This window comes from Anarhichas minor, unplaced genomic scaffold, assembly GCF_050575085.1.
Source record: "Anarhichas minor isolate MPS153535 unplaced genomic scaffold, ASM5057508v1 ptg000062l, whole genome shotgun sequence".
Taxonomy (NCBI): domain Eukaryota; kingdom Metazoa; phylum Chordata; class Actinopteri; order Perciformes; family Anarhichadidae; genus Anarhichas; species Anarhichas minor.
The window spans coordinates 4,152,987-4,165,717 of NW_027466508.1; the positions used below are offsets into that span (position 1 = coordinate 4,152,987).

General features: G+C 40.7%; 1 protein-coding gene across 1 annotated transcript in view; it reads right to left on the minus strand.

Annotated features, from left to right (window-relative positions):
- LOC142933711 (FERM domain-containing protein 5-like) overlaps positions 1-12,731 on the minus strand; it is a 50,006-nt gene that overhangs the window by 8,901 nt on the left and 28,374 nt on the right. The window contains exons 2-6 of the mRNA XM_076077920.1: positions 4,489-4,593; positions 3,379-3,421; positions 3,183-3,261; positions 857-954; positions 52-175 (exon numbers count right to left, since the gene is read on the minus strand). Of these exons, the coding sequence (XP_075934035.1) occupies positions 52-175; positions 857-954; positions 3,183-3,261; positions 3,379-3,421; positions 4,489-4,593 (449 nt within the window). The remainder of the gene's footprint in view (positions 1-51; positions 176-856; positions 955-3,182; positions 3,262-3,378; positions 3,422-4,488; positions 4,594-12,731) is intronic.

The window sequence follows — 12,731 nt, forward strand, 5'->3', positions numbered from 1 at the left end:
AGTCAGTGAGTGTGAACATTGGGATTGGGCCATGGACAAGTGTCACCTTACATCAGCTCAGACTTGTGGATGTCAGCAATCCGCCGCTCCAACTTCTCCGAGTGCTTGGGGAAGAACTGGAACTTGGAGCTGTAGCCGTCAGGGTGTTTCCCGGGGTCGTGGTCGCCAATTTCAGCTGGAAAATTTGAAAAAAAAAAAGGTCAACTTCCATGTTTGATGATGACTTTTTAATCCACTTATTTAATTTTCAATTAAATTGCCTTACCAAACGTCATGGCTGACACTAGCTGCAAGTACCAGAAGTAGTCAATTCAAAGTAAAAACAACAAATTCAGATTTTCAAGGTCCCCATCAGAATGAGGCTTCAACCTTTTGAACACACTCTGCTTGCACATTTGCACACACCCATACAGTACATAGTAAAGTACATATTGTATATGGAAGAATGCGAAGACAAACGCACACAAACACAGCTGGAAAGTGTTTATCAACAAGCCAGGGTCCTATGGGAATCCTAAAGTCTACAGTAGGTCACAAACATTATAAATAATATATGTCATATGTGCCTGACAAACCTCTGTCAGAGGCCATACGGTAATATATTTAGAGTTGTAGTTTGGGGTGAGTTTTCTGACATGACAACCACAACTGTGGAAGTTCTGGGTAGACAACAATGTAATTAAAGCTCGTAATTTCCCATCAAAACAATGATTGAGATATAACATCTAACTGCCTCAAATGCACCAATTAGAAGACCCCATTGGCTTTCTGGTCAATATCGTAAAGACTGCCTCGTGGGAGGATATTTGTGATGTTGGATAGTTTGACTCTATGACAACTCCCTATTTTGTCGTACCTTGTAATATGTAGGCAGCCAACAGAGCAGCATCGGATGTCTTGCACAGGAGGCGACCATGGTAGAGATCCCTCTTAACCTGCAGGAAGACGAGATATCTGTGGAGTGGAACACAGAGAAACTGATGTGGGTCATTATTTAAGATAAGCCCGATATCGAAGGTCCTCCTCATGTAAACACACATGGTGGATGTTTACAAGTTAAAAGTAAGGTGTCCCTTGAAGCAGCATGGGTGTCAACAACATTGTTAGAAGAAGAAACCTTGAGAATTCTAAATTCTAAATTTGACTACTGTGAAATGTATGTTGTGTTAATGTGTGCTTTTATATGTGTTTGTGTACCTAATGCTGAACCCATGTGTATTAGCTCAAGGCTGTTTTATTAAACAAAGAGACTGATATAATGATAGCTTAAGAGGCAGATGCCCTGTGTTTCCTAGTCTCCTTTAGATGTGATGTCTGTAGTTATTACAGATATGCTGCAGTACCTGTCAGCCCTACACGGTGAGATGTAAAATAAATGCAGCTAGCAACAACTCCATTACTCTAGGGCCCTTTCACAACCAATTTACTATTAACCTATAACTTAGAAAAAAATAAATGAATCTAAGATTGGCAATCCAAAGTTGCCTGGATCATTAGACACGGCACATTAAACCAACCTGAAGGCAGAACTGGAGGTAGGCATATCATTTGGAGAATTGACAACGATCTAAAATATGATTGCTGTTTTGCACTGAAGTCCACTGGGAGAGGCTGAGTCTTCTGATCTTGTCAACAACATCCAGACATTACTCATATGTCAATTTTCCCGCTCAATTCCGCCTGTGATTCGGCTTCTCTCCAGGCAGCAAAGCAATGATACTAAGTACAGTCGGGATGTGTTATTGAGCCTTTTTTACATCCTGCCACCACCTTGTACAATTATATACAGTATAAAGACAGTGTAAAGCATGTCTATGCTTATCCACCACGCATTTGTGTGTCTGCGAGAGCTTCCAGTCACAACAGATGGAGGAGGGTGGAGGAGCTGTCCCTTGCCAGCACTCCAGCTCAATCAAGAAGAGCTGGATTGCAAATAAGAGATTTCACTGCTTGGCAACCAGTCGAGGGATGTGATTTACAGGGATCTGTGCGCTCCGTAGCATGTGGCTCACTCCTCACAGCAGTTTGTTCAGCTGTCAAGGATGCCACACACAGTACAGTAGTGGCGAGGAGCTTCGTGACGTGGCAGCTTACTGTATAAAAAAGAGAAAACTCAAATCCCCCTGCACACAGACTCACTGTTGAGCTTTGGATATTGTGGTTTTACTTTTGTACCTGCGTCACTTATTGCATTTATGGTACATTTATACTTGTAGTTCACCCAATTATGAAGAAGGCAAACTGAAAACATATTTTCCATTAAAATCTATCATAAACTTATTTAATTTCAGTTTTCAATCAATAATAACAATGGTTACAGTCCTAAGAAGTATGTATTGATCCAATTCTCAGTTAAAACAAAGGCAAACATTATTCTTGAAAATCTCTATTAAGCTGCGGTTTACTTATCCATGTTTAAAGTATCTTAAAGATGGCTGCACAGGCCTTAAAACAGTAAGATATCAGAATACTTTTGATCGGATTTTATGAGACAGATTAAAAGAAAGGCAGACGATAAAAACACTCCCTTTGGTTTAATAAAACCAGCCCAAAGTGTGGGATTTTTTAATGCTACTGTACTGAGGTTTGCTCTCTGTCAGCATTTTTACACCGTGGTTATGACTTCCAAATATAGATTTGTATGGTGTGGTTGTCCCTAGTTGAATGTAATTAGATTTATACGCCACCTGTCAGACATCACTTTTTCCACATTAGTGTTAATACCACCAGTGAGGTCAAACAGAACCAAGAGCTGTTATGAACAATCAGAAAAAATTATATGAGAAGCGTTTCCAAGGAAGTTCTGGTTGTGAAAATACTGGTGGCATCATGCAAGCTCTGATTTGTAGCATGAGATCATTTCATCCTTTGTTAATTTTGAGACAATTCACCAATTCAACAAGATGCCATACTTGTGATCCATAAGTACACAGAAGCCCTTTAGGACTTGACAATGTTAAAGGAGAGCAATGCTAAATCAGTGGAGTACGCTTTTGAAGACGTCGCTCAATCCTACTGCCATTCATACAATTTGCTTGTATTACATGATTACTGTAGAAATGTCACAACTGTCACTTTTAAAACTCAATCAGTGGAAGACAAAGGGAGACATGAGAGGCAAGTTTTATTCCCTCAACCCCAACCCCCCATCTGCAGCCCATCAAGCTATCTTGAAATCTTACCTGGTGATTTCCTCTTTTAGGGCAGCGGGGTCAGGCGGGTAAAACTTGACACGCAAACACATGGTGAATGGAGGCTGGGCTGGAGAGAAAGACAAATATTAAAAATCTATTGTCATGTTTCTAATGTTGTTGGCATGTTTGGTGTGTTCTTCTTTTTCTTTTATAATTAGCACATATTTCATCATTCAATACTTACATTTAATTTGTTTGGCAATTGACTTTGTAAACTCCAACCAATGCTGAAAGGGAGAGAAAGAGAGGTAACGACCTGCACTTTGGACACTGAATGCTTGGCGTCTAAACTGTCAGTCTGAAATCTGATTGCTCAGCAGCTGAACATGATGACTTCTAATCTATAGCTGGAAGGCACATTAGAATAACTATCATCTCCTTGCCTTCTCTTTATTTAGACCCCTTACAACACAGTCTCCATGCAGTCAGTGAGATGATGACACGCTGACAATAATGGAGCACTGCGTTCACAATACAGTAACTGTAAAACACAAAGATGAATGTAAATGAACACCAATCTTCAAATGTCTCTCAGCTAAAATGCAAAGAGAAAGTCCAAAGTGGATACCATATTCCAGCCCTGAAAGCATTTGCACTCCTATCCATAGTTCAAAAGTACAACGGTTAACAAATACTCGGTCCAAGCACTGCAAATTCACCAAGGACTATGTTAATGTCTAGTGATTGATATTCATCTCAATCAAAGGTGGTTGGCCTTTGGCCAGTTTGCATAATTGACCAGCTGGCCTCCATACCTGTCCTGAATATTTATGTGGAGGAGAAGAAAAGACTCATTAGATCAGTAAGGTCTGGCATTCTTACCTATATTTACTAAAGCATCCGTCTCTCCCTGAGAGACTTAATTGATCTACAGACTCTAAAAGGTAGAGTAGAGATCGTCAAGACTGACTATGAAAATGTGACCACAGAGGGTTTCTTATCCTTGCATCAGCTTCACCGGGTTTCCTTGGTCCTTTTAAGATTTACATTTGAAGTGTTAAACACATCGCTGTATTACCTTTGACAACACAAAATGTTTTTTTTACGAGCTAAGGGATTTGCTCTGCAAACTTGGGTGAACTAGTTTTTAAGGGGACAAATTACTCAAAATCATTCCAGCTATTTCAGATGAAAGAATGACACGAGTGAGAAGAGAAGAAGATAGAGAGAATTGAAATGAAAGAAAGGAAGAAAGATGGGCAGATGACGGAGAGAAGAAGGTGAGACTGAACATTCAACCGAATTTAATCCAACTGAAATTTGGTTGGGTTTATTATTACAAACTAATACTTACCCTCTGCTTGTCTGGGTCAACATATCTAATACCAAAGTAGTCTTTCTCCAGCAGGTTGAGATGGTGGCAGATGACGTCGAACAGGTACTGTCCCTTGGCATCCCGCTGAAAGAGAAATAATATGGGAAAAGTCACATAATGAACCCCAATCAATGGTGCATATACTGTTACTGTATGCCAACAATGCCCAGATGAAGCAGCAAATAACATCACACATTTAGACCCCTGAGACGTCAGAGAAGCCACCAGAAAGTGCTTTAATATTTAACTACCCTCAAGAGACATACTGTATGAGGGCTATCAAATATTCATATTGAGGCAGCAGCCACCTGTGAAAGCTTTGAGAGATTTCTGCTGCAGAAAAAGACCTGGAGAAACAGTGAGACAATGTGTGGGCAAAGGACCGGCTGGAAAGGAGAGGAAGCCCCCGTCCTGCAATGCAGTGTGAAAACCTGACCCTTCCATATATGAATATATTATATATATATATATATATATATATATATATATATATATTTGTATCTTTTGTGTCATTTAAGAACCTGGAAATACAAAGTTTATTTTAGAATAACTAAGAAAATAAGCTGTTCAACTCCCCAAGTTTAGATGCCCTAAGAGACCTATTAAAAACATATTCTAATTAAGTCTTTATTTAGATTTAACTGCAACAATAAGGTGCAGGCAAACAAGGCTGCCACTGCATGCATAACAAAACCAGCCATTGGATCACTATGAATATACAAACATCACTAACGTAACTTTGGGACACGAACACCGGTCTACCACACCAGTCTCTTGGTTGAAAGTCCTGTATTTTCTTCACCCATCCACCTCCTCGCCTCCCTTCCCTCCCGGCTTGCGTGACTTTTTTCAGTCTTCTACGTCATCATACTCCCAGAGCACTTTCTCTGGGTGTCTAATGACTCGGATGGGAATGAAAACGGACTGTGTTATCCTGCACAAGCTGTTCGGAGTAAATTTATGGTCAAGTTCAGCTCCTTTTGGAGCTTATATTGTAGAAACTTAAGTCACTGATATCGACACAGACACAGATTTCTCCAACTGTGCTACGTTCACTGTCCATATACGCTCTAGCTATCCTTCCTTCAGTGGCAAAGGACGCTATAAAATATCCTACTGTACCCTTCAGAGGAGACACTGCGTGACACAAAACTGCACAGTCAGAAAGTCAACGGCAGATATATGAGAACGGAAGAGGAAAAGAGAAGAGAAAGACAAAACCAAATGAAGAGAGGGAGAAAACAGAGGGGGGGAGGGAGAGAACAAGACAGGCCAGTTTGTTTGTTTGCAGATTTTGCAGCTGCAAAGTCACCTTTCTCAGTCAATATAGCATGCACTGAGGAATTTACTGCTTAAATCGACATTTACATTTATTTGTGTTTTTACTAGTGACTCCAGTTCTTTCAGTTCTTTCCCTGTCTCTCGCTCTCTGTACGTTAATGAGGCAGATTCATAAATCCTCAGGAGACATTTTTGCTCAGGTTGAAACATTGAAACATCAGGTTGAAACATTTTCCACAAGCTTGAGCGAGCCTTTGTGCCCCTGTGAATATTAGTTGCGTCTTTTTGTTGCTGGCTCTTAAAAAGGGTTTTGCGTTCTGACTGAACACGGTCTTGTTGACAACATTACATATATCACACTGTATCTGCTTGTGTCAGCACTTCATTGAAAGCTACAGTATATCACCCATATTAATCAAAATATTAAAGTCCAAGATGTGACGAAAATGACCAAAATATTTGTAGAAAATGTCGTGTATAAATGATATAATGATAATTCTGCATAAAGATTTGACCAGTGATTATTAAAGAGATTATATTACATTGAAGCACACAAACGAAGCATCAAGGAGGTATAAGCTTGAGTTCAGTCAACCCACAACAAAGCACAACCCAACCTAAACCTATCAGGTCTCCTTGTGTCAAGCTAAGCACTTGCCAGACCTTTCCCAGGATGCACCAGGCTGACCCTCCATCTCCTCTGTCAGTGTGTCTGTATGTCACTGTCACCACTTACACCCTGACTCACCAGGACAGGCCTGCTGACTGGCCCAGCAGCAAAAATAGAAACACACACTTCAATGTGCACAAGGAGTCTCCATCCTTCTTGCTCTATTATAAATGTCTTTGGTACACCTGTGAAACCTCTAGCTCCACAACATTGTCAGAGCATGTACCTCCCACTCCCTCCATCTGCTGTGCACCGTAGTGAAAACTACAGCGATGCCCAAAAAAGCCTTCCAAATTAATCATGTTGTTAGCGCCTGTTTCCTTCTATGTGTGCACCAGTGTGTTTGTACTATACCTGCGTGTGTGTGTGTGTGTGTGTGTGTGTGTGTGTGTGTGCTTGTGTGAGGTTCTTGATGATGCACATCCAAGTTCGTGGTTATGAAACAATAACAGAGAAGCGATGCGATTCATCTGAGTCCAACACTTCAGCAAATAGATGAAAAGGAAATTAATGAAGAATTCTGAACTCTTTGGTGAAAATGTCCTTACTCAAAGAAACCAGTGCAATCACACACACTTTCTCCAATGGATTTATCAGCTGTTACAAACAGATTTTGAATGGTATGACTTAATAAAGAGCTTCTGATCTGGAGTCTTCTAGTGCGCATTGCAATGAGTGCAGCGCAGGTAATCCTATTGTCCCTGGTAATTTACCTGACTCTGCACTCTGATGCAGTTTGTAACGATGAGATCGAACCGCACTCTAACATTGCTCCGTGCTCATTGTCTGGCTCGACTGAACAGCATTAGAATAAAGCAGCAGTCTCTCTTGCCCATAGGCAGCTGACCAAACAGTTATAATGTACATTAGGTGTTGTGTTGCATACTGATGAGACACACTGAACTTCAGTGAGCTGACTGAGGCTCCACTGGGACACAAAGGTGGGCTCTGAGGCAGAAACATTATTGATCTGAAGTTAAGTGTTCTTCAACATCCTTATGAGATTTAAACCCAGAGCCAAGCTGCAATACGCTGGTGGCTGCAGAGAGGAAATATACTTTATGTTGCTAGTTAAAGCATTGTTTTATTGTTTTAGAGTAGATCAACTGCAGATCTTTTATGCGGTTTGTGGTCACGTGATTTCAGTGTAGTAATTGATTTCCTCACAGTATTCTCTCCCTTAGGTTGTTATTGCTGTGGGGGAAATAATTAGATCCATGCTATAGGATTTAACCCCTTTTATTGCCAAAACAGAAGGGAATAAAATAACCTGCTATTACGATATATGGCTATACAGTGAGAACTTATACAACAGGCTTTGCAGTGGGAGTGATTTGTGTTTCATACAAAACACATGGACTTTACACTATAGAATGCATAGTGAGAAAATTATTTTTCCTAAGCAGGAGCAATTACACCTTACAAGTCCGAAGGAACACACTAATCGCTAAGGAGCGATCTAAAGTAAGAGGCTTTTGTCTGGGCAGCGATAGGACATAGTGTGTTTGTAACCTTGTTTGTTTTGTTAATGTTAACTGTACTATTTACCTTGTTAAAGTGTATTTTACGGACCGCTGAGTCCCGTTCAGTACTGTGTAACATAACTGTTGTGCTTGTTGCTGCTGTAATAGTGTTGTTCCACGCTGCTGAGTTTTGTTGTGTTGAAATCTACCACCACAAGTAAAGTTGGTAAACTCTACTTTATTAGTTAAAGGTCAAGTGCCGGAGTTCACCAGTGGGGCTTCTGTGTGATAAAGTTACAGTTGCTATATTTTACTGCTGCGCTGTTGATCTGCCTTGTTTTGAGTGCTTTCTTCTTTTCCTTTCTTTTCAAACTAACCCATCCTGCATATAATGTACCAACTACACTGTTTTCATGCTTCGTTAAGACTCAAAGATCTAGATGTGGACAATTGATGCCCTGCATGTAAGATTAATTAGGGTTAGATCTGGGAAATTTGCCACAACATATTTACAGTAGTTCTGATAAATGGTGTCTCCACTCAAACCGACTTTCCAGAGTAATTAAACCCCATTCATCCCCTGCTTTCCAAACTCGACCTGAGCACAGGTTCCTCAACTGTACTGCATGTAAAATGTCAAATGTCTTTCTTTCTTCTTCTTTGAGCCATACAATTACTTATATTGTGACATACTTATATTGACCAATAACATCATGATAAACATTTCTGCCATATGACTCAGTCCTACTTCCTAATTATCAGAGTGAACAAACAGCACGATTGTTCTGTCAGCTTCCATCCAGTTCATGGGCAAGTCATTAAAGTCTGGTATTTGATTTCACTGGTCAAGACAAATGACTGGCCTGGAGGCCCTTTTTTCTATGTTTTATGTATGTGTGCTTGTCCAGTTGTGTATGAAATCTGGCAGGCTTGGACGTGTTTACAGACTTACTGCAGATAACAGGCCAAGGTCCAAATAAACATCTGCAATACCTGGTATAGTGAGAAGGCTATTTAGCTGAGACAGTCTTCAAACCATCTTGCACTTCTGGATACAACTGAAATTACGAAGCAAAACAAAATAATCTAAATATTGAATTTGAGGGACAGAACCTCAAGATTCAGCTTGAGTGTCTGGGTTGGTGACCTCAGCAGAGTGGGAAGCAAACAGAATGAGGATGAGCCCTTCACAGTCACGTAGTGAGAGTACGATGAAGTGTGAGACAAATGAAGAGAAATGAGCAGACATTCCAACTCTCACATACTCTTATTGGCTTGAGGTGGTGACTGAAATAATACGTGGATACAAGCAGCCAAAATGGCCTTCCTTTGTAGGGTGTCTTGAGCTCACCCTTAAAGTCCAAGTGAAGCAGAAGTTAGAGCATCTTAAGCTCCTGTACTGTTACGTATTCCCCAGTGAAACACAATATTTGAGCCATGTACAGTTACAAGAGGGATTTAAATCACATCCTTTGCATTTGATTGAACCGCTGAAAAGTGGGCGGGGTTAGAATGCAGCGTGATACAGAGCTACAGAGGACTGTGGCTCCACACACCTCTGTTGTTGCTGAAAGTTGCAGATTGATTACAAGAAGAAAAGATTGGTTGTATTTTGATATAGAAATATGAAGAAATGGATTTAGTTTTTCATATTTTATTAAATAAGTGCACAATATGACCAGGGATGTGATCTAAAAGGGTTAAGGAGGCAATTTTCATTTCATCTCAAATTGAGCCAAAGGGTGAGGAGCTTGGGTAGCTTTGCAGCTCCTTCACACAGGAAGGCTCCAGTTGAGATGTTCGGGCATTCCTCCTGATACATCCCTGTGAAGTTCAACAAGACAAAGATCCAGATCAAGCACAGGAGACGCTAGAGAGATTATACATCCCATTTGATTGAGATGGACATCTGCCACTGCAACGCAGTCTGTATAATACTAGTCCTGGCCAAATGAAGAAAGGCATAGACACTGAAATAGTTGTTGTGGCAGTAGCAGTAGTAAAGGTACTTGCTAGTAGAAACAGCAGTTGTTAGGCATGTGCAGGTAGTAAAAGTTGTACCGGCGTCAGTAGAAATTTGTGTGCACCTACACATGCCCATATTCATGTATTTAATATGTTTCTCTTGAGAAATGTGATGTTAATTAAAGTAATGATATGGGGGTGCAATGACCAGCCGTGATATTAGCCACAGTGACTCATGGGTAAATGAGATTAGTGCAGGCCTGTCAGTGGGAGAGGAAAGTATTAAACAAGCAGAGGCCCGTAAGTGCTTTATGGAAGCACGCATAGCGTCTCATCACAGCTATAATAAAAGTGATAAACGGGGAGATGGAAATAACCCAGACTGGGGCCAAATGATCACTGCGGCCCTTACTGGAGCGGCAGCACGCCGCTCTCTGGGCCTGGACAAGCCTTGCGTCAGATTAATTATTGAGAGGGGTTCCATATCAGCTTGGGAAACACCACATCAATAAATGATGGTGTCATTTTAAACTAGAGGATGGAAATTGCAACAACTAAGCGAATGGTCCTGAAATGTTTCTGCTTCTGCAATAGCGTCTGGTAACACTGGTGTTCAATGGTGTTTTCTTTTAGTTGTGTATTTACATACAGCTCTGAGCTCCTGACCAGCAGGTGATTAAGTCGACGAATGCTTTATGGGGGTCTTAAACAGCGGCTGCTTCTTTGGGGCTCAACTGCAGTGTTGGCATATCCCAGCGCCTCACTGCATGATCTTTATGCTGATTTTCACCGTTCTCAAAGTTACTGCCTCCGAGGCTGCGAGCAGCAAAGCTTGTAAATGGCTTACTATAATCTGATGATATGGTAATGTGTAGGCTACTTTCCATACACTGGAGAGCAGGCACAGAAGTGGAAGACCGTAGCGGAGGCCCCTGTCAGTCAGCAGCTGAATGGTGTTTGAGGATTTACACTCAACAGGCCTTCCCTGACAATCTAATAGAAACAATAAATCAGTTATATTTTTTTGCCACAATGCCATCTGCAGACAGATGATTATTCAGTGTTTTGCAGGAATGTTGTGCACACATTTTTCTTCTCTACAAAGTAATGAACAGAAGGTACCAATAACTTGGTGATGAATAGTAGTAGCATGGACTCGAATAACTTGTTGATGTTCCCAACAGGCTGGTTCCAATGGGTCTCTCTCAGTATTTACATAGAAGAGCTGAAATGAATGAACAAATTTGCAGAACGTGCAGGCAAATTCTCTTTATTGATGGGATGTTGTTTTCTCTTACATTTTATTTTAATAATAATTAAGTGACAACTTAGCAGAACAGTTTGTATTTCACACATAAATTTATCGTCGAGTTATACTGTTTTCAAAAATGTAAAAATGAAACCCTTGGTACTGGTTATTCTCTGAGGATGACTCATACCACTGCTTATCACCCCTCTCCACGCAACGTCCAAAAACTGGATGAGATTAGATCTTTATTTGGCTGCACAGCCATTACTTTACATTTGGCTGCATGCTGGTGATTCATTCTTGCTTCACAGCATGGTGGCACTTATTTAAATTGCTCAGGATATATTATTATTTAACCTCAACATAACTCAGGAAACAACTCTGGGAGTGAGATAATACTGTAAGAATGTCCGTTTTATGTGCCTGGGCCTTCACACGGTAAATGCTTTAACAAGTTTACTTTCAAGGGAAGTAGTTTCACTCCCCTTGAGCAGAAGTTAAAAGTATAAACATTTTAATAAAACTTTTCTCTATACTTTAGACTGCAACGATTGCCGTCACATTGGGTGTGATTCCAGCTCTGACAATCAAAGTTATACACAACGCTTGCCGATAATAGTTTCTTTCAGGATAGTATGATATTTTGGGAAATATGCTTTCATTAACGTTCTTGCTGAGAGTTAGATGAGAAGATTGATACTAACAAGTTGACCAACTACTTTAAACCTTACTGTTGTCTAAAATAACCATTCGGTCCTCTACTTTGTCTACATAAAGAGTCCCCTTCAGAAAAATACCTCTTCAAACAATACACTATTCAGTGTAAAACACCTCTACATAGCGCTTTTAAGTTCACTCGCGCCCCTAAAAACCCCATTAGCTGCAAGACGGAAAGACAGCGATCCTCTTAAAAAGACGTTCACTGTCAGCAGGCTGCCATCTTATTGCCCTTGGTCTCAGCAATGCTGGGGCTGCGTTCACAATCAGTGCTCAGTTGTGTAAATCCTTTCCCGTTTAGACAGCGAGTCAGGCTCCCAGGGGCTCTATTAAAGAGATGCCACAGCGGAGAAGTGGCCCTGAGTGCAAGAGTTATAGGGGCAACCATACTTTGAGTGCTCACCACTGCTTTAATGCTATAACTGGTAAGGAAGGCTTTTGAAGAGGAAAGATGAAGAGAGAGCGGCATTGTACTTGTACGGAAAATAAAGCAATAAAATGGAAATGGAAGGTCAGTGGAAGAGGAAAATAATAAAGGAAAGGTGAACAAATAATAAAGTAAATGAGAGCAACAGTACAAAAGAAAGACAACAACGTGACTTGATGTCCCAGTTGAGAAGTCTCTCAGGCTTTTGTGCAGGAAGAGGGCAGTGATGTGCATGACAAAAGAAGAAGCCAAACCACTGAGCACTTGTTCTCTCCGTCCTTCCTTTAACCCGCCACCTCCAGGGACTGAGCAGGCCACTTACAAAAAGTCCTTGCAGAGTCTGAAAGCTTCAGGTATAACTTTAGCAGTTTTCAATCTGGATCCCAATTTCTACATTTTTTCAACCTGGATTTTTTCATCTTTTCTTTGGGTGCTTTGTGGTGGATGTAA